The sequence below is a fragment of the Thalassophryne amazonica genome, chromosome 15 (assembly GCF_902500255.1).
Source record: "Thalassophryne amazonica chromosome 15, fThaAma1.1, whole genome shotgun sequence".
Lineage (NCBI taxonomy): Eukaryota > Metazoa > Chordata > Actinopteri > Batrachoidiformes > Batrachoididae > Thalassophryne > Thalassophryne amazonica.
The window spans coordinates 67,978,808-68,003,764 of record NC_047117.1 but is presented as its reverse complement, the minus strand read 5'-3'; the positions used below and the strand labels follow the sequence as shown (position 1 = coordinate 68,003,764).

At 38.3% G+C, this 24,957-nt stretch overlaps 2 protein-coding genes across 2 annotated transcripts; one reads left to right on the top strand and one right to left on the bottom strand.

Moving 5' to 3' along the window:
• Positions 1–1,750: 1,750 nt before the first annotated feature.
• On the top strand, positions 1,751–9,330 carry LOC117526617 (sodium-dependent phosphate transport protein 2B-like). The gene is made up of 11 exons (XM_034188672.1): positions 1,751–1,814; positions 2,233–2,361; positions 2,486–2,629; positions 2,721–2,832; positions 4,668–4,860; positions 6,129–6,224; positions 6,320–6,440; positions 7,607–7,774; positions 7,891–8,007; positions 8,247–8,371; positions 8,800–9,330. Exons 1-11 carry the CDS (start codon positions 1,751–1,753, stop codon positions 9,328–9,330), a joined length of 1,800 nt encoding a protein of 599 aa, XP_034044563.1.
• A 3,544-nt stretch (positions 9,331–12,874) lies between these two features.
• On the bottom strand, positions 12,875–14,631 carry bglapl (bone gamma-carboxyglutamate (gla) protein, like). Its single transcript, XM_034188172.1, has 4 exons — positions 14,449–14,631; positions 14,043–14,369; positions 13,474–13,567; positions 12,875–13,392 (listed from the first exon to the last, which is right to left on the bottom strand). Exons 1-4 carry the CDS (start codon positions 14,507–14,509, stop codon positions 13,290–13,292), a joined length of 585 nt encoding a protein of 194 aa, XP_034044063.1. The 5' UTR covers positions 14,510–14,631; the 3' UTR covers positions 12,875–13,289.
• Positions 14,632–24,957: the final 10,326 nt, after the last annotated feature.

Sequence of the window (24,957 nt, the reverse complement as noted above, 5' to 3'; positions counted from 1 at the left end):
CATAATGTCTTAAAGTTGTGTGTTCTCATAAATGACATAATAAAATGCATTGCTTTGGATGTACAATTCTTACTGTATATATAAAGATACTGTAGCACTGGATGTTTGAATAACTTACAGACCATTTATTAATGTGACTGTAATATAGAACACTGTTGCAATGACAAAAGAAATCTGCTGGTGAATTTTTGAAATAGTGAAATAAGATCTTTCAACAATAACAATAAACTATACTTCATTGAAAGGAAAAAGAACTGGCTAACAGACATAACAATGTTATAATTCCTAATCAACATATTGTAACAGTATTAAGTTATTAGATTATATTGCATGTGGTTTTTGTTTCATCTGTGCAGATGATGTGTAAATGGAATTTTACTGCAGCGAAGCCGAGTGACGATATATAATCAATACCTTCTCCTGTGACTGAGTGTTGACCTGTAGCCAACTGACCATTAAAGACAATGTACTCAGAAATGTCAGCTACATAACAGATACTTTCATCATTACTGTCATCAGTAGTGTTTATACTCGTACAGTATAATTTTAGCATGAGTCTAATGTATTTACAGAGTATTTAATTGGAAAAATCAGCCCCCCCATACAACTTCCAAATGTCCGTTAAAAATGTATGTTTTTAATCTGTGTAATTTCTAGACTGACAAATAAAATCTTTTTCTACAATAGATGATTTGGAGTACAACCCTACAGATCTGACGTTTATTTCAGCCAATGGCTCTTCACCACAATTGCAGTGAGAGGAAGAGAAAGCAAAGTGAAGGTACTTTTATACTCTGTGGGGTACAAACAGAAATCTACAGCTACACCTCTTATAGAATTGCATGAATATGACACGTATGCACAACTGTTTCCTACCTAAAGGCAGTCCGGCACATTCCAGCGTGGGTTTAACAGAGCAGGAGCTTGTGGAGGTCAACCTGTGGGACCTGCCAGAACTCAAGGGCAGAGGGATCTCCTGGTCAGGTAAAGACTTGTAAGGCCCTAAAGGGGTCACATGGCAACAAGTCAGTTTTGATCTGCCTTTAACATGTCATATTATGCACTTGTGCCTGGTCACTGAGTTTTGAACGTCTTAAAGGAGGTTATGATTTCATCACCATCTACCCATCTTGCTGTTAGGTCTAGCTCCTTGGTTCCTCTGACTCACTCAATTACATTTAGTCAAGGTTTTTTTTTCCTTATTATTTTTTGCTGAGATACATTTACGTACTGCCCAGTAACCAATAGACAGGATCAGAATACAAGGAATTTGGATAAAAGGTCAAAGAGCAACAATCATGGCAAGTTACATCTTTGATCAGGATCAAAGGAGTCATGATGAAATATCAAAGGCAGGATCAGGAACAAAGGTCAAAGATCAAGGATCATATGCATAGTAAGGATCAAATGAACAGAAGCTCAGATATCAAGGACCAAATACAGGGTTTGGATCAAAGGAATAAATGCTCACAGATCTCAAATCAAATACAAAGTTGAGATCAAAGAAACAAAAGCTCACAGATCAAGGATCAAATACTGGGTTTGGATTATAGAAACAAAATAATGCAGAGTCAGTATCAAAGGGGAAACCCCCTCCCCCTCAAAAATCAAAGTTAAAATGCAGGGTCAGAATCAATGGAACAGAAGCTCAAAGATCAAGGTTCAAATGTTGAGATTGGATGAAAGGAAGAAAAGCTCAAAAATCAAGATTCTGGAGGTTCTGGATGTAAGGAACATAAGTTTAGCTATCATGAATCAAATGCAGGTCCAGGATCAAAGGAACAAAAGCTCAAAGATCAAGGATCAAATGCTGGGTTTGGATCAAAGAAACAAAATGACCAAAGGAATAATGATCAAAGAGCAAAACTCAAAGATAAAATAAAATAATTAAATTCAAGATCTGTACTTTGATCCAGAGTTACACCAAAATTTAACAATTTCTTCCTTGGCCCAAGATCTGTCTCCAGACCAAATTGAAATGAAATCTGTTTAGTCCTTTTGAGATACTGAGCATCCGGAAAATATTCACAGCGCTACACTTCTTACACATTTTGTTATGTTACAGTCTTATTCCAAAATGGATGAAATTAATTTTTTTCCTCAAAATTCTACTAGCAGACAAACAGCTGGGAACAAAATCACCTCAGCGGCATAAATATGAATAATAAATGATCAGTTGAGTCCAGCTACTTGACCCTCTGTCTGTTTTTGGTTTTCCTTTTTCTGTCTCAGGTTTGGACCGTCGAGAGAAAATGCTGACAGTTGTGCTGTCAGCAATGAAGCTTATCCTCCTGCTGGGTTTTCTGTTCATTTTCATCTGCTCCCTCAATGTCATCAGCTCAGCCTTCCAACTAGTTGGAGGTAAGCAAATTACACATGGCATGTCTCCTCTCATGCGTAGGAAATGATGCTACAAAACACCAGTGTGATCATGCAAATACAGTTTCTGAAAAAGCGCACAGCCCGTTTGCTCTCTGTTGTGCAGGTAAAACAGCAGGTGATATCGTTCATGATGACACAGTTTTGTCCAACCCCCTGGCCGGTCTGGTCATCGGTGTCCTAGTGACCTTGCTGGTCCAGAGCTCGTCCACGTCCTCCTCTATTGTTGTCAGCATGGTCTCCTCTGGATGTGAGTGCAGGACACTGCTCACCCATGCACACACACAAATGTCGCACATTAGCATTCATGATGATGATGGTGTGTGTGTATGCCTTGGCAGTGCTATCAGTCCAGCTGGCAGTTCCTGTTATTATGGGCACCAATATTGGCACCTCCGTTACCAATACTCTCGTTGCCATGATGCAGGCAGGTGACCGCAGTACCTTTCGCAGGTAATCATTGTGCCCTAAAACTAAATCAAATCAAATCAATTTTATTTATATAGCGCCAAATCACAACAAACAGTTGCCCCAAGGCGCTTTATATTGTAAGGCAAAGCCATACAATAATTACGGAAAAACCCCAACGGTCAAAACGACCCCCTGTGAGCAAGCACTTGGCGACAGTGGGAAGGAAAAACTCCCTTTTAACAGGAAGAAACCTCCAGCAGAACCAGGCTCAGGGAGGGGCAGTCTTCTGCTGGGACTGGTTGGGGCTGAGGGAGAGAACCAGGAAAAAGACATGCTGTGGAAGAGAGCAGAGATAAATCAATCAAACTGAACTGTTGGTGTGTCTGTTTCCTTTGATTTGTTTTGTTGACTGTAAAGTATCGGGGGGTGGGGGGGGGGGGTTCTATTGTCCACAACCTGCGAGAACATTATGGACAGGGAAGCACTGCAGCAATTTTAGAGAAACACAACATCAGGAGCACAAACGCAACTAAAGCCTTGGTTAGACCCAATAATAAAGCCATGAATAATGAGCCACATATGGATTTGCCAGACATTTCAGTGATTATTTGAATAATGAGCCACATATATATGATGTTCTTCTGAAGGAATTGCAGGACACAGATGTTAAAAAGGCTACAAGGGCTTTCTCAGAGTGGAACCTGCTCTGTTGCATGTAACCTATCCTGTCCTCGTAGCCGCCAGGTACTCGGATAATGGACTTCTAACAGCCTCGTACTCACCACTAACATGCCTCTAACATCCTCGTTTCTCCTCATAGTACCTCGGACACAAATCGCCCCATGCTATTTTTGCTAAATTTTGAACTTTACAAAATTAGCGTCACGCTCAGAGATGAGCCTCGTTAGCCAAATAATCTGCTTCTAAGAGCCACTATTTTCCAACGTTTCTTGAATACCTCAACTCGAACAAAGAAATCATGCTACGTGGCTCATTATTCATCATTCATTATTTGGTCTGACCAGGGCTATACTGAAATTTGAGAGACGTTTGTGTGTCTATTGGTCGGTCTTTTCACAGATTCCTCCAAGGTTCTCTGGAAACTTTCCACCAAACTTGTTATGTGGGTGATGGTCGACCCAAGAACTGACCGTAAAGCTTTTGTTTTGTTTTGTTTTTTTTGCAAAGGTCAAAGTTATTGAGATAAAAGGTTATGTATTTATTTATTTTATTTTTATATTTTTCTCTCTGATGTCCACCAAATGTAGCACACATATAGAGGTCATGTCTGCTTGTCTGTTTGTTGAAAATTACATTCCTTGACCTTGACCATTGCCAAAATTAATTCTTATTGTAAAGTTTGGGGTTAATCTTCACCAACATAACAAATTTGGTAGAAATCAGTAAAATGACCAAGGAGGAGTAGGGCAACAGACAGTCAGACATAACCTTGGTCCAAAGGTCTAAATAGGCCAAAATGATTGACCTTTGGAAAATTTGACATTGCTGCGCTATTCTGGAAGTCAGCTCCGCATGTGTGCCATGTCAGGGACAAATTGGAGTGAAAAACTGAACTTTTGAACTTTGACCGCAATGACCTTGACCCATTGAGCTTCAACAAATTTAACCTCACAGGGGCAATTTCAGAAGATATATTTATATGGGTCAGGTTGGTGCAAATTAGAGTGAAAACATAAATTTTGACATTTAACCCCAATGACCTTGACCTTGGCCTTGACAGTAAAATGTTTCTCAAATTATGGTATGATTTATGATATTTTTTTTATGCAAAAATGATCAACTGACACCCTTGGAGTAGTTGTAGATATTTTACTGATTGCGTATTAACATGCTGCAACCTTCCACAATGCTTTCAGGGCTTTTGCAGGAGCCACAGTGCACGACTTCTTCAACTGGCTTTCTGTGCTGGTGCTGCTGCCTCTGGAGGTGGCCACGGGTTATTTGTACAGGATCACCAAGTTCATCATTGACTCCTTTAACATTCAGCAGGGAGAGGCTCCAGATCTCTTAAACGTAATCACTGATGTCCTCACCGAGTCAGTCATCCAGGTAGGCTGTCCCATAACACTGTGACGTCAACAAGGAGGTGACATCTGTCACGTTGTCTGATTGTAAGCATGACTACTGAAAATGTGAGACAAGTTCAATATTGATGGTGATATGGAGACATGTAGATGCAGGAGCTAATGTCAGGTTTTTTGTTTGTTTGTTTTTTTTATCATGGTGCAAACATAGAGCAGTCAAAAGTAACAAGAGTGCACTGAGACACTATCACCCACTGGTAAATGCTGCTTTGGAACAAGTATTTGCTACATTCTGACTTTGTATCAAGTTTTATGTATGTAGGCACCAACTCATGAAATTGGCAGTGTCTAGATTTGCAAATCAAGGGCCATAACTCTGGTAAAATGGGCCCAACTTGAACGATATGATAATATGAGTATTACCAAACTATAACAAGGATGTGTACAAAGTTTCCAGAAATTTGTCCTGAAAGTGTGAAAGGATTTGATTTCAGAATGCAGGAACCCACTCATGAAACTGACAGTCTAGAATTGTGACTCAAAGCCATAACTCTGATAAAATGGGCCCAATTTGAACGATATGATAATATGAGTATTACTAACCTATAACAAGGATGTGTACCAAGTTTACAGAAATTTGTCCTGAAAGTGTGAGAGGATTTGATTTCAGAATGCAGGAACACACTCATGAAACTGACAGAGTCTAGATTTGTTACTCAAGGCCATAACTCTGGTCAAATGGGCTCAACTTGAAGGATATGATAATGAGTATTACCGACCTATAACAAGGACTTGTACCAAGTTTCCAGAAATCCCTCCTAAAAGTGTGAGAGGAGCTGATTTCAGAATGCAGGAACACACTCATGAAACTGACAGAGTCTATATTTGTTACTCAAGGCCATAACTCTGATAAAATGGGCTCAACTTGAACAATATGATAATATGAGTATTACCAACCTATAACAAGGATGTGTACCAAGTTTACAGAAATTTGTCCTGAAAGTGTGAGAGGAGTTGATTTCAGAACGCTTATACCCTTTTTGGGACAGACAGATGGAAATCACCACAACATAATCCCCTCGGGCCCTTGGCCAGCAGGGGATGAAAGTGGTTTTCAGTTGCACATAGCAGAAGATGAGATGTGGTGTTTCCTTTTGAGAAGTTGATGTGTTTGGCTTGTTGTGTTGTCTTCTCACAGTGTGCAGTACGTCCTGGTACTGTATTTTTTTTATAGATTTTTTTTTTTTTTTGGTCTGTATTAAATTCCCATCTCTGTCTGACTCTCTGTGTCAGTTGGATGAGTCTGTCATCAGTGGGGTTGCCATTGGAGATCCAGAAGCTAGAAATAAGAGTCTCATCAAGATATGGTGCCAGTCCTTCACTAACACAGTAAGGCCAAATCATGTAAAGTAATTGTCAAATATTCTACAGATAACGTCAGAAAAGAGTTAAACATTTCTTTTAAAACTGTCACTATGTTTCAGACCTCAGTTAACGTTACAGTACCTGGTCCAGAGAACTGCAGCTCTTTGACTTTCTGCTGGGTTGAAGGCAACCTCACGTTCACAATGAAGAACATTTCGGAGACATACAACATCCAGAAATGTATGGCAATTTTTTATTTTATTTTTGTGCTTTGTTAGAGTATTTTAATTTATATGTTATCATTGTAATAATTTGATCACATGATCGGCTTAAGTCCTGCGATAGACTAATGTCCTGTTCAGGGTTTACTCTGTGTCTTGCCCAGTGATTGCTGGAATAACTGCAAATATATATATATATATATATATATATATATTTTTTTTTTTTTTTTTTTTTTTTTTTGACACAAGCTTGTGAGATAAATTAATTTATTACCTCTGCCAAAGTGGTTGTGTTTTTATTGCTGTTGCATTGTTGTTTATTAGTAGGATATTTCAAAAGGACATGAATGGATTTCAAATTAAATTTGAGGTAAACATTCAGTCAAGGAAGAGTTCATTCAATTTTTGTGCAGTTCCAGATTAACAAGTGGATTTTTTTTCCTTTTTGAACGCTTGATTCCTTTGATTCTGTAAACAAGATTGCTAATTAGTTTAGTCTTCAGGATCAAACATCAGGATTGCCCTATTATTCCTGATCAGAGATCAAAGATCTTAGACACGACTTTCATGGAGCAATGGATCTTGTCTTTGATTTTGGACAAAAATAGACGAATAACAAAATATAACCTCAATGAGGTTCAAAGATAAAAAAAAAGAGATCAAGATCAAAGCTGAGGATAAAAATTCAGCCATCAGGATTTGAGTTCAACACCAAATATGAGTGACTTGAATAATAATAATAAAAATAAAATCAGCACTCATGATCAGAACTCCAAATCAAAGATCAGGATAAAAGATGGCCAGGATAAATGGTAACTAATCAGGACCAAATGCTAGATGATGAGGATCAAAGATGAGCAATCTAACATTAAGTGATCAAAAACTGGATCAGGCTCAAAAGTCAGAAATCAAAACCAAAGGTGAGCTATCAAGATATAAAAACGCTAGAGAAATAATAAATGAATAACCCTCTCATAATAAGAAAAAAAAAACTAGGCTGAAGGTCACTCTCGTGCTTTTAATTATGTTTTCATTTATTCGTTCATTCAATGATCCTCTCATGTATTGATCCCTCTTATCTTTACTAAAAAGTCTAGGTGATAATAAAAACACCTGCTTGTATGGATATTTTGTCATTTCTGATTTGAATGTAGAAACTTCAGTTGTGTCTCCGTGTGTCTTCAGGTAAGCATCTCTTTGTGGATGTGTCTCTGTCTGACCTGGAGGCGGGTTTGATCCTGCTTCTCCTTTCTCTGCTGGTGCTCTGCTCCTGTCTCGTCCTCATAGTCAAGCTGCTCAACTCCATGCTGAAGGGACAGGTGGCAGCAGTCATCAAGAAAACCCTCAACACAGGTCAGAGATCTACGTATCACACATTCAAGTGCAATAAACTGAATATTAGGCCACGTTCTCCATGCTAATATCTGTGCTTTGTCTGCATGTATGCATGTTTGTGTGCACGTGTGCAGATTTCCCATTTCCACTTGGCTGGATCACAGGTTACGTTGCCATTTTAGTGGGTGCTGGGATGACCTTCATTGTCCAGAGCAGTTCTGTGTTTACATCTGCTATCACTCCACTTGTTGGTGAGATAGACCATCCATCCAACTGTCCATCTGTTAGACCAACATACATCAGATCATCCATCCATCCATCCATCCATATTTCTGCTGAAACCCATATTTATAACATTGCTCTGATTTGTTTTGGTTTTTTTTATTAAAATCGTCAGTGGAAAGTGGAAGGATATTTGGGGGGGAAAACTCTCGGAAAGTACAAGTTTTAACTTGAGTTTTGTATTTAAATTGGTGTGTTTGTTGAATAGGTATTGGTGTCATCAGCATAGAGCGTGCGTACCCTTTGTCACTGGGATCAAATATTGGCACAACCACCACAGCTGTCGTGGCTGCTATGGGTAGTCCTGGAGAAACACTGGCTAATGCTTTACAGGTTAGCAATTCACACAAATAATAATGCATACTTTTGGCAGAAATTGTATGCCACCTCACTCTTATTTAAGACCACACATTTTCTGTATTTACTACAACTATAATAAAACCAATCTAAGTAGAATGAACCATTATAGTGCATTAGAACTGTTACAGATAAATAATGTCTCATGATATAGATACTTCAAATACTATTATTTATCAACCTGCTGCACCCACAGGTAAGGAATGTAATGTAATACTGCATGAAACACATGCTAGCTAGACAAACGGGATGGAGGCAGGTGAAAATATTAGTATTATTGTAAATGAATGTGGAATTGAAGGCAGATGAAGTGACCTTTTCACCTCTCATTTTGAATAATCAAAACAGCTGACTTATTTTCTAATGTCATTAATGACACTGATGTTTGGTCACGATTTTTCCAGATTGCACTTGTTCACTTCATGTTCAACATCTCTGGCATCATTTTGTGGTATCCGATCCCTTTTACCCGCGTTCCTATCTGGCTGGCTAAAGGTTTGGGAAACACCACAGCCACTTACCGCTGGTTTGCTGTGGTCTACATCGTCGGTTGCTTCTTCCTGTTGCCCCTAATTATCTTCAGCTTGACGCTGGCCGGCTGGCAGGTCCTGGTCAGTGTGGGAACTCTGCTCATTGTCATGACGACGCTCATAATGGTGATCAACTTGTTGCAGAAAAAAAACCCAGAGTGTCTGCCTGCAGCGCTGCACTCCTGGGACTTCCTGCCCCCCTGGACCCGTTCGCTGGCCCCCTGGGACAGACTGATTGGTGGGATTACTGCCAAATGCTGTTGCCTGGTTGCTGCTGATGAGCATCATTGCAAAGAATCAGTGCAGCCTGAGAAACTACAAGCAGAGACAAATGATAACCTTGAAAAAGAGGGTGAAAATGGGATAACAATAGAACAAAAGATTCTGAGATTAACACGACTTTGACATTTACTGTGTTTATATGTATATGTGGCAAAGAAACAGTTACAGGAATGACGGCACTGAAGTAATAAACAGAAATGTTTCAAATCATGTGTACTATAATTTGAGAAATCTCCGACTCCTCCCAGGTCCTTTGACTAACTTCTAACAAACTAGATATGTGAATGGGTTTGTTTTGAAAAAGGTCAAGGTCATTGGGTTCGCCTTCTCCTACGTCTCACATGTCCACCAAAGTGGCACATGTACGTAGGCAGGTTCTGGAATTACCCTGGCAATGTTAGTTATCAAGTTGGTCACCAATGAATATGGCTTTATACACCCTTCAGAAAACCATACACCCTGAGGCCGAATATACCTATAAATGATAAATATTGTATGGTTTTCTGAAGGGTGTAAAAAGCCATATTCATTGGTAAAACAACTTGATAACGATTATATCATATACCTATAAATGATAAATGCATATTGATAAATGATGATAAATACGTAGGGGTGGTGGTTAATGCGCTTGGTTTCAGTTCAGAAGGTTCCGGGTTCAAATCCCACCCCTGCCACATTTCTCCATGTAATGTGGTGTTGCGTCAGGAAGGGCATCCGGCGTAAAACCTGTGCCAATTCAACATGCAGATCCACCTTGGATTTGCTGTGGCGACCCCGCGTGCAAAACGAGGGAGCAGCTGAAGGGACTTACTTTTGCCTATAAATGATAAATGTTGTATGGTTTTCTGAAGGGTGTAAAAAAACATATTCATTGGTAAAACAACTTGATAAGGATTTTATCATATACCTATAAATGATAAATGTTGTATGGTTTTCTAAAGGGTGTAAAAAACCATATTCATTGGTAAAACAACTTGATAAGGATTTTATCATATACCTATAAATGATAAATGTTGCATGGTTTTCTGAAGGGTGTAAAAAACCATATTCATTGGTAAACAACTTGATAAGGATTTTTATCATATACCTATAAATGATCAATGTTGTATGGTTTTCTGAAGGGTGAAAAAAAGCCATATTCATTGGTAAAACAACTTGATAAGGATTTTATCATATACCTATAAATGATAAATGTTGTATGGTTTTCTGAAGGGTGTAAAAAGCCATATTCATTGGTAAACAACTTGATAATGATTTTATCATATACCTATAAATGATAAATGTTGTATGGTTTTCTGAAGGGTGTAAAAAGCCATATTCATTGGTAAACAACTTGATAATGATTTTATCATATACCTATAAATGATAAATGTTGTATGGTTTTCTGAAGGGTGTAAAAAGCCATATTCATTGGTGAACAACTTGATAACGATTTTATCATATACAGTGGTCCGTCATTTATCGCGGGAGTTACATTCTAAAAATAACCCACAATAGGCAAAATCCGCGAAGTAGTCAGCGTTATTTTTTACAATTATTATAGATGTTTTAAGGCTGTAAAACCCCTCAATACACACTTTATACACTTTTCTCAAACAGGCATTAACATTTTCTCACTTTTCTCTCCTGTGCAAACACTCAAAGTTCAAACCTTAGTAGAAAAAAATAGAACATTTTCCTATAAATAATTATGATGGCTTTTAGAACTAACAAATTTAATTTTAACGATCACGTAAGAAATTAATAGTGACTCACCAGTATTTCGCAGTTCCTCTGACCGCGCCTCTTCATCGTGGCGCCACTCCGCTGTCCGGATTGGCTGATTACCAAGGCGACATTCATTTTATGGGTTTTACTTGGGTGGTATGAAAAGTATTACCCGTCCGCAAAAAGGGTGTATTGCTATTTATTCTTTAGTGTTTTATCCAGTCATATTGGCGTATCATTTATAGGTATATGATAAACATTTTTACTGAATCTCAATCATTTTGGTCAAGGCCACACATTTATACCAGACCATGATTCAGCAAAGTGTAGCACAGCTGTTCACTTTTTATCATATACTTTTTATCTACAGACATTTCAAATGTTTTCTGTTAATTTTCCAAATAATGTCATAGCATCACATTCAAGATTGTACAATACAAGTTCAGATTAATTAAAAAAACATATTCATATCTTTCTCATTCGCAAACCCATGCTCCCCCCCCTTTACAAAATCCTGGATCTGCCTTTGCATCCATGTACTCCACTACTTATTACCCAGCAAAGGTCTCAAGAATGGCAAAATGATAATATGGCCCGCTTCCTCACCTGACTTAAACTCAAATAAGATCGTGTGGGATTTTTTAAATGTGAGATTTACAGTGAGGGAAAATAATACACCTCTTTGAACAGCATTTGGAAGGCTGTGGTTACTTATTGGTTTTGGGTTCTTTGGATGGATGGATTACTTAGGTTGTTACTGATGTGAAGATTTCATGTCAGTAGCACCTCTAGAAATGTATTTACTGAGAAAAAAGGGTGACGTGTTCAATACTTAATTTACCCACTGTAAATGATCCCCTCAGAATGCAAAACTTAGTTTTCCTTGGTAAAAACATTCAGGTTTGAGATTTATTAACACTTTGAACGGACTGAGAGCATTGCATATATTCAACAATAAAATGAATCCTTAGGAATATAACTTGCCCAAGAACTGCAAGTCTAAATTTCAGTTATCAACATGTTTCACGCTTTTGGTGTTCCATCACATCTAGGTGTTTGTGGCTTCTTCCATAGCCTAAAATAATAAATCTAAATTGTTTAATAAATTTTCCCACATATGACAATGGAAATAGAAATCCAACTGCAACTGATTTTTGGATTGTGATTGATCAGATCAGACTAGAGAGTGTAGACTCAATTTCATGTTCCCAGATCCTTACAAGGATGGCACCTCAGCACCACACCAGTCTCTACCTTCATGGGGTCTTGAACTGGGTGAATGTTTTTAAAGAAACTGCTGCCATCAACTCCTGAATCTAATGTGTATGTTTTGATGGTAGGAAGAAATCAAAGTGCTTTGATGAAACCAATACAGACAGGTATTGAAGCCAAATTCACGTCCTTATTGCACTGAGGCAACCATGCTAACTGCTGTTCAACTGTGGAGCCAATGAAATGAATCGGAAGCCGATTCTGAATGCTAACCTGAAATTCTGGTCCAGATTTTGCCACTTGCCTTTGATCCTGTTGACTTTGATCTTTGCCAAACTTTTATCCTTGCCACTCATCTTGATGGTTAATCGCCATTTTTGACGATGATTTGTGATTTCTGAACCCCACCCAAGACATTATAGTTTTATTGCTCTGTGCTCTCTGGAGACCTATGGCAATGACACCCAGAGGAAGACCAAGGAAGAGGTGGATGGATCAGGGATGTTATTGATGTTAGACGGCTGTCACTGGGCAACGCCAAGAGTACTGCCCAAAACGATGACCAGGTAGAATGGAGGGCCTTCTAGACAGGCAGCAACACCTAACTGGTGTTTGATGACGATGATGCTCTGCTTGTCTACCACACTTTGATCCTATAATGCAACACGTCCAAACTTATTTCCAAACCTAGTTACACTGTTACAAGTCAGATTTATTTTGGGGCCATTTGAAAGAAATGTGACATTTTCAACAACAAAAAATAATTTATTTTGAAATCGAGAGGCAATCTGTGGTTACAGTCATTACAGATAGCTGATGTGAATTTCACACACTGTACACTACCGCTGTCATGATTACAGTACTACTAAAACTATCTCTTTAAAACCGCTGCTACTGCTGTAGTCAGAATAAAGCATATAAAACTATTTATACATTATCATACAATACAGTTGCACTCGTAGCACCATTATATGTGGAGAATAATTTACATTTGTGCAGGCTTGTGTATCCATGTGCCTCTCTGGGAATGAATGAATGAATGAAGAGGCTTTTCATGCAACTTGTGTCAGTTGGAGTTATGCCTAAAAAAAATGATTCAACATTTTTTTTTTTTTTCTGCATTAAAGCATTTTGTGAAGTCTTTGAAACAGTCTGTAATTGTCTTAGAACGGGACGGGGCCGTAGAATTTTGTGTACGCTGCGACGATGCCCTCGGTGTCGGCCAGCTCGTCACACGCCAGGTTCGGCTCACACACCTCTCTGAGGCTGCAGAGAAATTCACACAGTGTTATTACTAACAGAAGCTTTACGTTTTTGCATTGACAAATATGAAGAAAAAGACTCTACCGTTCCAGCTGGAGAGGGGTGAGTTCTCCTGCAGCTCTTCTCCTCCTAAGGAGGGCAGCGGCCAGGTCTCTCTTCATGACGACGTGAGAAGCTTCTGAGGTGGACAGATCACAGATGCATGTCAGCAAGCGTGCACAGACCATAAATTTTATTTAATCTGTCATTCTGTCTTAACAGGGTCACATTCTGTGCCCGTTCTGAAACATGTCATGGTTCAAACATCCATTTTGACATTTTTGAAAAGTGACCTTTTTCTGTGCCTGTCACTTTAAATGGAAAGGAGCTGCTGTATGCCACGCCCCCTTGGAGTGTCTATTAACAGCTCCCCCTCACAGGTTGCATGCAAACTGGCTCGTTTGGGCAGATGTGTAGATGTGACATACATTACAAAAGACTAAAATGAGCCGTTTCACACCTAAAGTTTGCTTAGAGCAGGGAGTGTCTCTACGCATAAATGTAGAATTGTGGCAATTTGAGGATGTTTAACAAGAAACCTTGACTATATTTAATTGTAAGAAGTTAGCAAAATGTAATTTGGTAGAATGTGACCCCTTTAAATAACAGCATACCTTCAGCACTGGCTGACTCAGATGAAGATGAAGAGGAGGAGGAAGAAGATGAGCTGGAATCAGAAGCAGAGTCGGATGCTGAAGAGTCAGCAGCGTCGGACTCGGCTGATTCAGAGGATTCAGATGACGAAGAGTCTGAGCCAGAATCAGAGTCGGAGGCGGCTGAATCGGATTCAGAAGAAGCAGCTGAATCAGATTCGGAGGATGCAGCTGAATCGGATTCAGAGGCTGGTGCTGAGTCTGAGTCAGAGGTGGTGGAGGGGTCAGCAGGTGCAGCTTCAGCAGCCACGTCGGCGTCAGAGTCCACAATAACCTCGGGTTCCACGGCTGATCACAGAAAAGAGATTAGGTACAGTTTTTTGCATGCATTCCACACAAAGTGATCAGGAGACAAACATGACCATACCTCCCATGGACCAGCACACCGACAGGAGAGCGCAGATGGCGAGCAGAGTCAGAGTCTTCATGATGCCTTGGAGTCAGTGCGTCTCTGTGGACTTGATGATCAGATGCTGTCCTTTCTTTGGTGGCTCCTGCAGTTCCTTTCCTCAGTATTCAGGGTCAATATATACTGCAGTCCACCCCCTTATTCAAACCAGACCCAGACAATGACACAGGTCTCTGATTGGCTGGGGAATCAAATGTCAAACGTTTCCGCTTTGGCTTGTTGTGAAGCTTCCATAAACACCCACGCAGCCTCTGGCACAGGACCCAAAAACCCGTTCACCCTCACACAAACTTTCTCATCCACAAACACACTTACACTTTATGTATAGCACATGTGAGGCAATAAAGCCTGTCAAAGACTAAAATAAAATAAATACAACGTGGCCGCAGACAGTAATGTGCAAACAGAAAAAAAATTGCTCATTTTTTTCTGAAAATAGTAATTCAGAGGATTTCGGGTTAAATGTTGAATTACACTGTCGGCTTGTGATCTTGATGTAATTTTTTGTGATATTACCTTTTTGTTTTCTGAGTTCGGAACAATATTGGCCAAATATTTCCTCCCTGAACACCATCAAGGTGAGTTTTGCAGTTTTTGGCTCATCTGTTTGATTGTCAGACAGCTTTATCATATCATGAAGGTTACGAACAGATTTCTATTCAATTTGTTGTTAAGGTCAGGTTTGAAGAGTTGATTACATTTCACTACATATGCAAATCAAGGGGTGGAACTTGCCATTGAGCTTTGATCATGATTGTTTGATCCTTACCTCACCTTTCATCTTGATTACAGGATTAAAATATCAGGATCAAGGGGCTGATTGCTAGTTTAACATGAAAGACAGATGGAAGTGAAAACACAGCCACATGGGCAAGGATCTAATATCCAAACATCATCATTCAGGATCAAAGTGATCAAGATCAAAGATCAGACTCAGTGTTTTGCAATCATGACCTAAACTTAGCAATCACAGATGATCAAGCAGGACCTAAGACCAGCAATCAGGTTCAGGTTTAAAAAGTCAGTAAACAATATAAATGATCAGTGATCAGGATCAAAGGTCAGTAATCAGAATCAAAAATCAGGATCAAAGGCCAGCAAACAGAATCAAAGATCAGTGATCAGGATTACAGGTCAACAATTTGGATCAAGAGATCAGAAATAAAAGATGAGTGAGCAGGAACAAAGATCAGGATTAAGGTCACATGTCAGTAACAAAGAAAGTTGAGCAATCAGGCTCAAATATCAGCATTCAGGATCTAAAGGTTGTTTCACACCAGATGTGCTGCACGAGTCTTGATTTTATATTATAGCACGTTAACAGTGCTAAAGTTTATGCACCGCCTGCATGAGAAGCACACCAGGTGTGACTTAAATGTACGTGCGTAGTCTCACTGATTTCAGCATAAAACACAGATTTGACCTTTGACCATTACCACAATCTTTACAGATTCATTCATTCATTTATTCATTCATTTCCTGTACTGTCTTATTCCAAGAAGGGTCACAGAGGGGACAAATGCATCCACATGCTCATATCTGCAGTCAGCCTTTACAAACTGAATTTTTTTAAAACTTATTAAAAATAATCATGCTCCTAATTGAACTAGCACAATTAAAAATGTAAAAGTCTAAACATTCAGCCATATATCCTCATCAGCTTTGATGTAGTGACCTACTTCCTAGGTCACTACACCTACATAAGTAGGTGTCAAGTAGATGAATTTTAAAGTTGAACCAATCACATATGGTTTATTTATCATTTTAGTAGTTATTTATAAGTTTTATATGACTTTTAAAACATCTAATTTCCACCATAGATTAGATTAATATTTTAAGATACAGTAAATATTACTAATATTGTACAAGATTTAAAATTAGGTTCAGGTTGGAAAAAATCATGGCTCGCTAATGAGCTGAGACCCAGTGGTTGATAAATACTGTTAGCAGAGGAAAGTCTGCAACTCCACCAGTTAGGGTGCTCACCGGACTGCGATAGTTTACAAATGACATTTGTGAGGGATTTTGCAAATTTTCGCTCGATGTTCGCGGGGCGTTGCTATACCCTTGCGTGAGTCACAAGGCATTGAGTTTTGAACAGACCAAAAATTTCAGCGCGAAAAATCTTACAGTATCTGTACAGTCAACAGCTTGGATGACACCTGTCCTATGACTGAGAAGTTGCGTTATCCAGATTTTTCCTCTTATTTTATTGTTATTGAGGAATACAGTGTAAATAACTTTAATGCTTTATTGTGGTATCCTCTGCAATTTTATATAGTTCATTGTTTATTTTACAAAGCATGTATGTTGTTGCAGAATAAATCAAATCAAATCAATAGAACACCCCCCCGGATTGCTGCTGGACATCATACAATGTCACGGACATGGACATTCCAGTGCATTGAGGAGCACTTTGAGTGGATCCCAGCGCCTGAGGAGAGGAGGCTCATACAAGCGGATTACTGTATACTGGTCATTCTGAGGAGGAGAGGACTATGGATCCATCAGGGTCAATAATATTGACAAGGCACAGCTCCTGGACATCATTCTGTAAGTCAGTGAGTGCACTGTCCACACTTGTCTACCTGTTTTTTCCTTCTCCATGGAACCACTGTAGACATTTATTATTTTAATTTTATTTATTTATTTTATTATTTATTTTATTTTATTATTATTTACAGGGCTGTGCCTTCCGTGGCTACAGTCTGGGGTATTTTCACAGCCTACTTTGTGTAATATACTTTGTTGATTAATATACTTACGAGTATAATAATGTACTTATTATTATATATCAATTATTAATTATTAATTAATTTAATTTAATTTAATTATTAATATATTAATTATTATTTAATATACTTATTAATACTTACTTACTCGTACAAATGATACAATACCAAAACAATAAGTGGTTTATCGATCAATGATATCAGTGACCACTTACCATTTTTTATAGCAATGGAGCTGAATTTGAATACTAAATGGAAGGAGACAATACAATATCGAAAACATTTGCAATCTGAAGAAGCTATTACCTCCCTAAAAAATGATTTACCACTGAAGGATGGAATTCCATTTATACAGAGAACGATGCTAATTTAGCATATGTTGAATTTGAAAATATATTTCTTGATATATATGACAAAAATTGTCCAGTTCTACACTGCAGTGTAAATAACAAGTATAAGGGCCATCCATGGATAACAAAGGGACTGCAAAAGGCATGTAATATGTTATATAGATAGTTTATTAGAAGTAAATCAAGAGAAGCTGAGATTAAATATAAGTACTATAAAATAAATTAACAACCATTATGCGGAATTGTAAAAAATCATACTTTGGAAAAATTTGAAACGATAATAAAAATAACACAAAGGAAACATGGAAAATACTGAATAGTATTTTAAGAAATAAACCCAAATCAAAGAATTACCCAACTTATTTTACTTATAATAATAAAGATGAATATGACATGAACCAAGTAGTGAACAGTAATTAAGTAAACCAGCAATTAATTGAGAGAAATCCATATACGATGTTTCTTGGCCCGGTTGATGATAGGGGAATTATTATGTTAGTCAGCACATGTAAAAGTAAAAAGTCAACTGATCATAATGATGTACATATGACCTTAGTAAAGCAGATAATTACAGAAATTGCTAAACCATTAGCATATATATTTAATAAATCGTTTCAAACGGGAATTGTTCCAAATGGTATGAAAGTGGCAAAGGTGATACTTTTATTTAAATCTGGTGACAAACATCTTTTTACTAATTACAGTTCTGTGTCTTCATTGAACAATTTTCTGTTTTACAATAACAGACTAAATAGATTTAATGAACTACACAACCTGCTTGATGACAGTCAATATGGGTTCACAGAGAAAAGGTCCACTGCTTTGGCTTTGTGCAATGCAATTGAATAGATCAATAAACATGTGGACCAAAGGGAATTAGTAATAGGTCTATTTATTGACTTAAGAAAGGCTTTTGACACAATCAGTCATAACATATTGTTTCAAAACTTGGAACTTTATGGGATTAGAGGAGTGGCTCTAAATTTTATTAAAAGTTATTTGCAAAACCAGAAGCAGTTAAAATCGGAGACTACTTTTCTGCATATCTGGACATCATTTGCGGGGCTCCCCAGGGCTTTGTGCTGGGACCAAATGTGTTTCCAATGTGTTTAAAGCAGTTCTCATTGCTGATGACGCAAACCTGTTTTGGTCTGGAAAGAATTTGCAGCAGTTATTGTTTTATTTGAGAATTGAAATGATAAAATTGAAGAGCTGGTTTGACATGAACAAACTAAATTGGTCTAAAACTAAAATGACGTTATTTGGAAATTTTAAACAGGATGTACAAATACAGTTAAATATACTTGGGGTAAATACAGATTGTTTCAAGGAGAATACGTTTTTAGGTGTGATTATTGATGATAGAATTAACTGGAAAGCGCATATTCAACATATCCAAAAACATACATATCCAAATGTTTGGGATCATAACTATAAAACTACATTGCAATCATTATTCATCCTATAAAAAAGAGCATTAAGAATAATTCACAGTTCAGGATTTCGGGATCATACCAATCCGTTGTTTATTAAATCAATGATATTAAAACTTTATGATATGATTTCATTTAAGACTGTTCAGTTGATGCATAAAGCAAAAAAATAAACAATTACCTTTCAGAATTCAAGAATATTTTACGCAGAGAGAAGGAATATATAATTTAAGGGGTTCATGTTATTTTAAAATTGCTGGTGCTAGGACAACTAGGAGGTGCTTCTGTGTCTCCATTTGTGGCCTAAAAATGGAATAATTTACAGGAGAAACTTAAGCGATGTCCAGATATCAACCAGTTAAAATATTTATACAAAGAAATAGTATTTTCTACAACCCCTGGCAATAATTATGGAATCACCGGCCTCGGAGGATGTTCATTCAGTTGTTTAATTTTGTAGAACAAAAGCAGATCACAGACATGACATGACACAAAACTAAAGTCATTTCAAATGGCAACTTTCTGGCTTTAAGAAACACTATAAGAAATCAGGAAAAAACATTGTGGCAGTCAGTAACAGTTACTTTTTTAGACCAAGCAGAGGGAAAAAAATATGGACTCACTCAATTCTGAAGAATAAATTATGGAATCACCCTGTAAATTTTCATCCCCAACACTAACACCTGCATAAAATCAGATCTGCTCTTTAGTCTGCATCTAAAAAGAAGTGATCACACCTTGGAGAGCTGTTGAACCAAGTGGACTGACATGAATCATGGCTCCAACACGAGAGATGTCAGTTGAAACAAAGGAGAGGATTATCAAACTCTTAAAAGAGGGTAAATCATCACGCAATGTTGCAAAAGATGTTGGTTGTTCACAGTCAGCTGTGTCTAAACTCTGGACCAAATACAAACAACATGGGAAGGTTGTTAAAGGCAAACATACTGGTAGACCAAGGAAGACATCAAAGCGTCAAGACAGAAAACTTAAAGCAATATGTCTCAAAAATCAAAAATGCTCAACAAAACAAATGAGGAACGAATGGGAGGAAACTGGAATCAATGTCTGTGACCGAACTGTAAGAAACCGCCTAAAGGAAATGGGATTTACATACAGAAAAGCTAAACAAAAGCCATCATTAACACCTAAACAGAAAAAAACAAGGTTACAATGGGCTAAGGAAAAGCAATTGTGGACTGTGGATGACTGGATGAAAGTCATATTCAGTGATGAATCTCGAATCTGCATTGGGCAAGGTGATGATGCTGGAACTTTTGTTTGGTGCCTTTCCAATGAGATTTATAAAGATGACTACCTGAAGAGAACATGTAAATTTCCACAGTCATTGATGATATGGGGCTGCATGTCAGGTAAAGGCACTGGGGAGATGGCTGTCATTACATCATCAATAAATGCACAAGTTTACGTTGATATTTTGGACACTTTTCTTATCCCATCAATTGAAAGGATGTTTGGGGATGATGAAATCATTTTTCAAGATGATAATGCATCTTGCCATAGAGCAAAAACTGTGAAAATATTCCTTGCAAAAAGACACATAGGGTCAATGTCATGGCCTGCAAATAGTCCGGATCTTAATCCAATTGAAAATCTTTGGTGGAAGTTGAAGAAAATGGTCCATGACAAGGCTCCAACCTGTAAAGCTGATCTGGCAACAGCAATCAGAGAAAGCTGGAGCCAGATTGATGAAGAGTACTGTTTGTCACTCATTAAGTTCATGCCTCAGAGACTGCAAGCTGTTATAAAAGCCAGAGGTGGTGCAACAAAATACTAGTGATGTGTTGGGGCGTTCTTTTGTTTTTCATGATTCCATAATTTTTTCCTCAGAATTGAGTGATTCCATATTTTTTTTCCCTCTGTTTGGTCTAAAAAAGTAACCGTTACTGACTGCCACAATTTTTTTTCTTGATTTCTTATAGTGTTTCTTAAAGCCAGAAAGTTGCCATTTGAAATGACTTTAGTTTTGTGTCATGTCTGTGATCTGCTTTTTTTCTACAAAATTAAACAACTGAATGAACATCCTCCGAGGCTGGTGATTCCATAATTTTTGCCAGGGGTTGTAGATATGTATTAGATGAATGTGGTTGAGTTGTGTTATATGTAGATGCTGTTATACTGGAACCTTTGTTTTTTTTGTTGTTGTTGGTTTTTTTAAGTTTATCTGTAGCTATGTGCTGTTGTTCACATTGTTTGGATATAAACGTCTATGATCAGGCATATACAGTGGAGGAAATAAGTATTTGATCCACTGTCAATTTTGCAGGTTTTCCCACCTACAAAGAATGTTGAGGTCTGTAATTTTTATCGTAGGTACACTTCAACTGTGAGACAGAATCTAAATAAATAAATAAATAAATAAAAATCCAGAAAATCACATTGTATGATTTTTAAATAATTGATTTGCATTTTATTGCATGAAATAAGTAATGAAATAAGTATTTGATCCCCTACCAACCAGCAAGAAACTGTTAATTTTTCTTTAAGAAGCCCTCCATTCTGCACTCTTTACCTGTATTAACTGCACCTGTTTAAACTTACCTGTATAAAAGACACCAGTGCACACACTCAATCAATCACACTCCAACCTGTCCACCATGGCCAAGACCAAAGGGCTGTCTAAGGACATCAAGGACAAAACTGTAGACCTGCACAAGCCTGGGATGGACTACGGAACAATAGGCAAGCAGCTTAGTGAGAAGACAACTGTTGGTGTAATTATTAGAAAGTGGAAGAAACACAAGATGACTGTCAATCTCCCTCGGTCTGGGATTCCATGCAAGATCTCACTTCATGGGGAAAGGATGATTCTGAGAAAGCTCAGAACTACACAGGAGGACCTGGTCAATGACCTGAAGAGAGCTGGGACCAGTCACAAAGATTACGTTAGTAACACACGATGCCGTCATGGTTTAATATCCTGCAGGGCAGCAAGGTCCCCCTTCTCACGCCAGCACATGTCCAGGCCTGTTTGAAGTTCACCAGTGACCATCTGGATGATCCAGAGGAGGCAGATGAGACCAAAATAGAGCTTTTTGGAATCAACTCCACTTACCATGTTTAGAGGATGAGAACAACCCCAAGAACGCCGTCCCAACCGTGAAGCATGGGGGTGGAAACATCATACTCAGGGGGTGCTCTTCTGCAAAGGGGACAGGATGACTGCACCGTATTGAAGGGAGGATGGATGGGGTCATGTATTGCGAGATTTTGGCAAACAACCTCCTTCCCTCAGTAAGAGCACTGAAAATAGGTCATGGCTGGGTCCTCCAGCATGACAATGACCCCAAACACACAGCCATGGCAACTAAGGAGGGGCTCCATAAGAAGCATTTCAACGTCCTGGAGTGGCCGAGCCAGTCTCCAGACCTGAACTCAATAGAAAATCTTTGGAGGGAGCTGAAACTCCAAACCTGAAAGATCTGGAGAGGATCTGTATGGAGGAGTGGACCAAAATCCCTGTTGCAATGTGTGAAAACTTGGTCAAGAACTACAGGAAAGGTCTGACCTCTGTAATGGCAAACAAATGTTTCTGTACCAATTGTTAAGGTCTATTTTTCTAGGGGATCAAATACTTATATCATGAAATAAAATGCAAATTAATTATTTAAAAATCATACAATGTGATTTTCTGGATTTTGCTTTTAGATCTGTCTCTCACAGTTGAAGCATATCTACGATAAAAATTACAGACCTCTCCATTCTTTGTAGGTGGGAAAACCTGCAAATACAACCCCAATTCCAATAAAGTTGGGACGTTGTGAAAAATGTAAATAAAAACAGAATACAATGATTTGCAAATCCTCTTCAACCTATATTCAATTGAATACACCACAAAGACAAGATATTTAATGTTCAAACTGATAAACTTTATTGTTTTTGTGCAAATAATTGCTCATTTTTAAATGGATGCCTACAACACGTTTCAAAAAAACTGGGACAGTGGTATGTTTACCACTGTGTTACATCACCTTTCCTTCTAACAACACTCAATAAGCATTTGGGAACTGAGGACACTAATTGCTGAAGCTTTATCGGTGGAATTCTTTCCCATTCTTGCTTGATGTACAACTTCAGTTGTTCAACAGACCGTTGTCTCCGTTGTCATATTTTGCACTTCATAATGCGCCACACATTTTCAATGGGCGACAGGTCTGGACTGCAGGCAGGCCAGTCTAGTACCCGCACTCTTTTACTACAAAGCCACACTGTTGTAACACGTGCAGAATGTGGCTTGGCATTGTCTTGCTGAAATAAGCAGGTACGTCCCTGAAAAAGACATTGCTTGGATGGCAACATGTGTTGCTCCAAAACCTGGATGCATTGATGGTGCCATCACAGATGTGTAAGTTGCCCATGCCATGGGCACTAACACACCCCCATACCATCACAGATGCTGGCTTTTGAACTTTGCACTGGTAACAATCTGGATGGTCTTTTTCCTCTTTTGCCTGGAAGACACGACATCCATGATTTCCAAAAACAATTTGAAATGTGGACTCATCAGGCCCAGAGAAGGTGGCAGCATTTCTGGTTGTTGTTGATGTTTGGCTTTCACTTTGCATGGTAGAATTTTAACTTGCACTTGTAGATGTAGCGATAAACCGTGTTAACTGACAATGGTTTTCTGAAGTGTTCCTGAGCCCACGCAGTAAGATCCTTGACACAATGATGTCGGTTTTTAATGCAGTGCCACTTGAGGGATCGAAGGTCACGAGCATTCAATGCTGGTTTTCGGCCTCGTCGGTTACATGTAGAAAGTTCTCCAGATTCTGTGAATCTTCTGATTATATTATGGACTGTAGATGATGGAATCCCTAAATTCCTTGCAATTGAATGTTGAGAAACACTGTTCTTAAAATATTGAAATATTTTTTCACACAGTTGTTCACAAAATGGTGATCCTCGCCCCACCTTTGCTTGTGAATGGCTGAGCCTTTTGGGGATGCTCCTTTTATACCCAATCATGGCACTCAACTGTCTCCAAACAGGTGTTCTTTTAGCATTCATCAACTTTCTCAGTCTTTTGTTGCCCTGTCCCAACTTTTTTTAAATGTGTTGCAGGCATCCATTTCAAAATGAGCAATGGTGAGGGTTAGGGTTGGGGTAGGAGCAGGGTTAGTAATAGTGAATTTTAAAAAAAACCCCGTCAAGAAAATTTGAATCATTTCGTGACGGGAGCACAAAAAAAAAAAAAAAAACGTGAGACTGGGCTGGTTTATCAATATGCAGTTTGGGGTTTGTCCAACTGCGTTTGCAAAACTGTCGGAGGAACCACGCAAATAGGTGAGGTTTGAACATGCCACATGATTTATCAAGTGAAATTTAGTGAGTACTGATAGCCTTTGTATTTTGCGTGTTTTAAACTTTTAACAGACATGTTCCATATTACAGATTGCTCAGAGAGGCTGCACAGAATTTAATAAATAAATAGATAAAAAAAAATCATTGTAAATTTTGGGCAATTGAACTTTATTTTGTGCTTGTTTATTTAAGAATAAATGTCTTCAAGTGTAAGAGGTAGACCAAACCCAGATGAGCAGAGTCTGTGTGGGACATCACACCTGTGTGCAAAGGACACACAGTGCTTGAACAAACTCGTGCGCTGGCTATCACAAACATATAAAAATGGACAGAGAACTGTGTGCACAGTTGTCTGTGTGCATTCCATAGGCAGAACACAGCACAATTATTCACCTGTTTGCTAAAACACCAGCAATATAACAACAATTAAATGTCTGAAATAGGAGATTTTCCTTTTCTTGTTTAATTTTCTGTGCATGACCACAATCAGTTACACTGCAGAGTTCACGTGTAATGAAGCACAAAGCACACACCTGCAAGTGAATGTACTCCTGAGCCACCTTTATCAGAAGACAACACAAGGGGTGACAGCAAGAAATAATCTAAAAGAAGGTGATGTCTGGATTT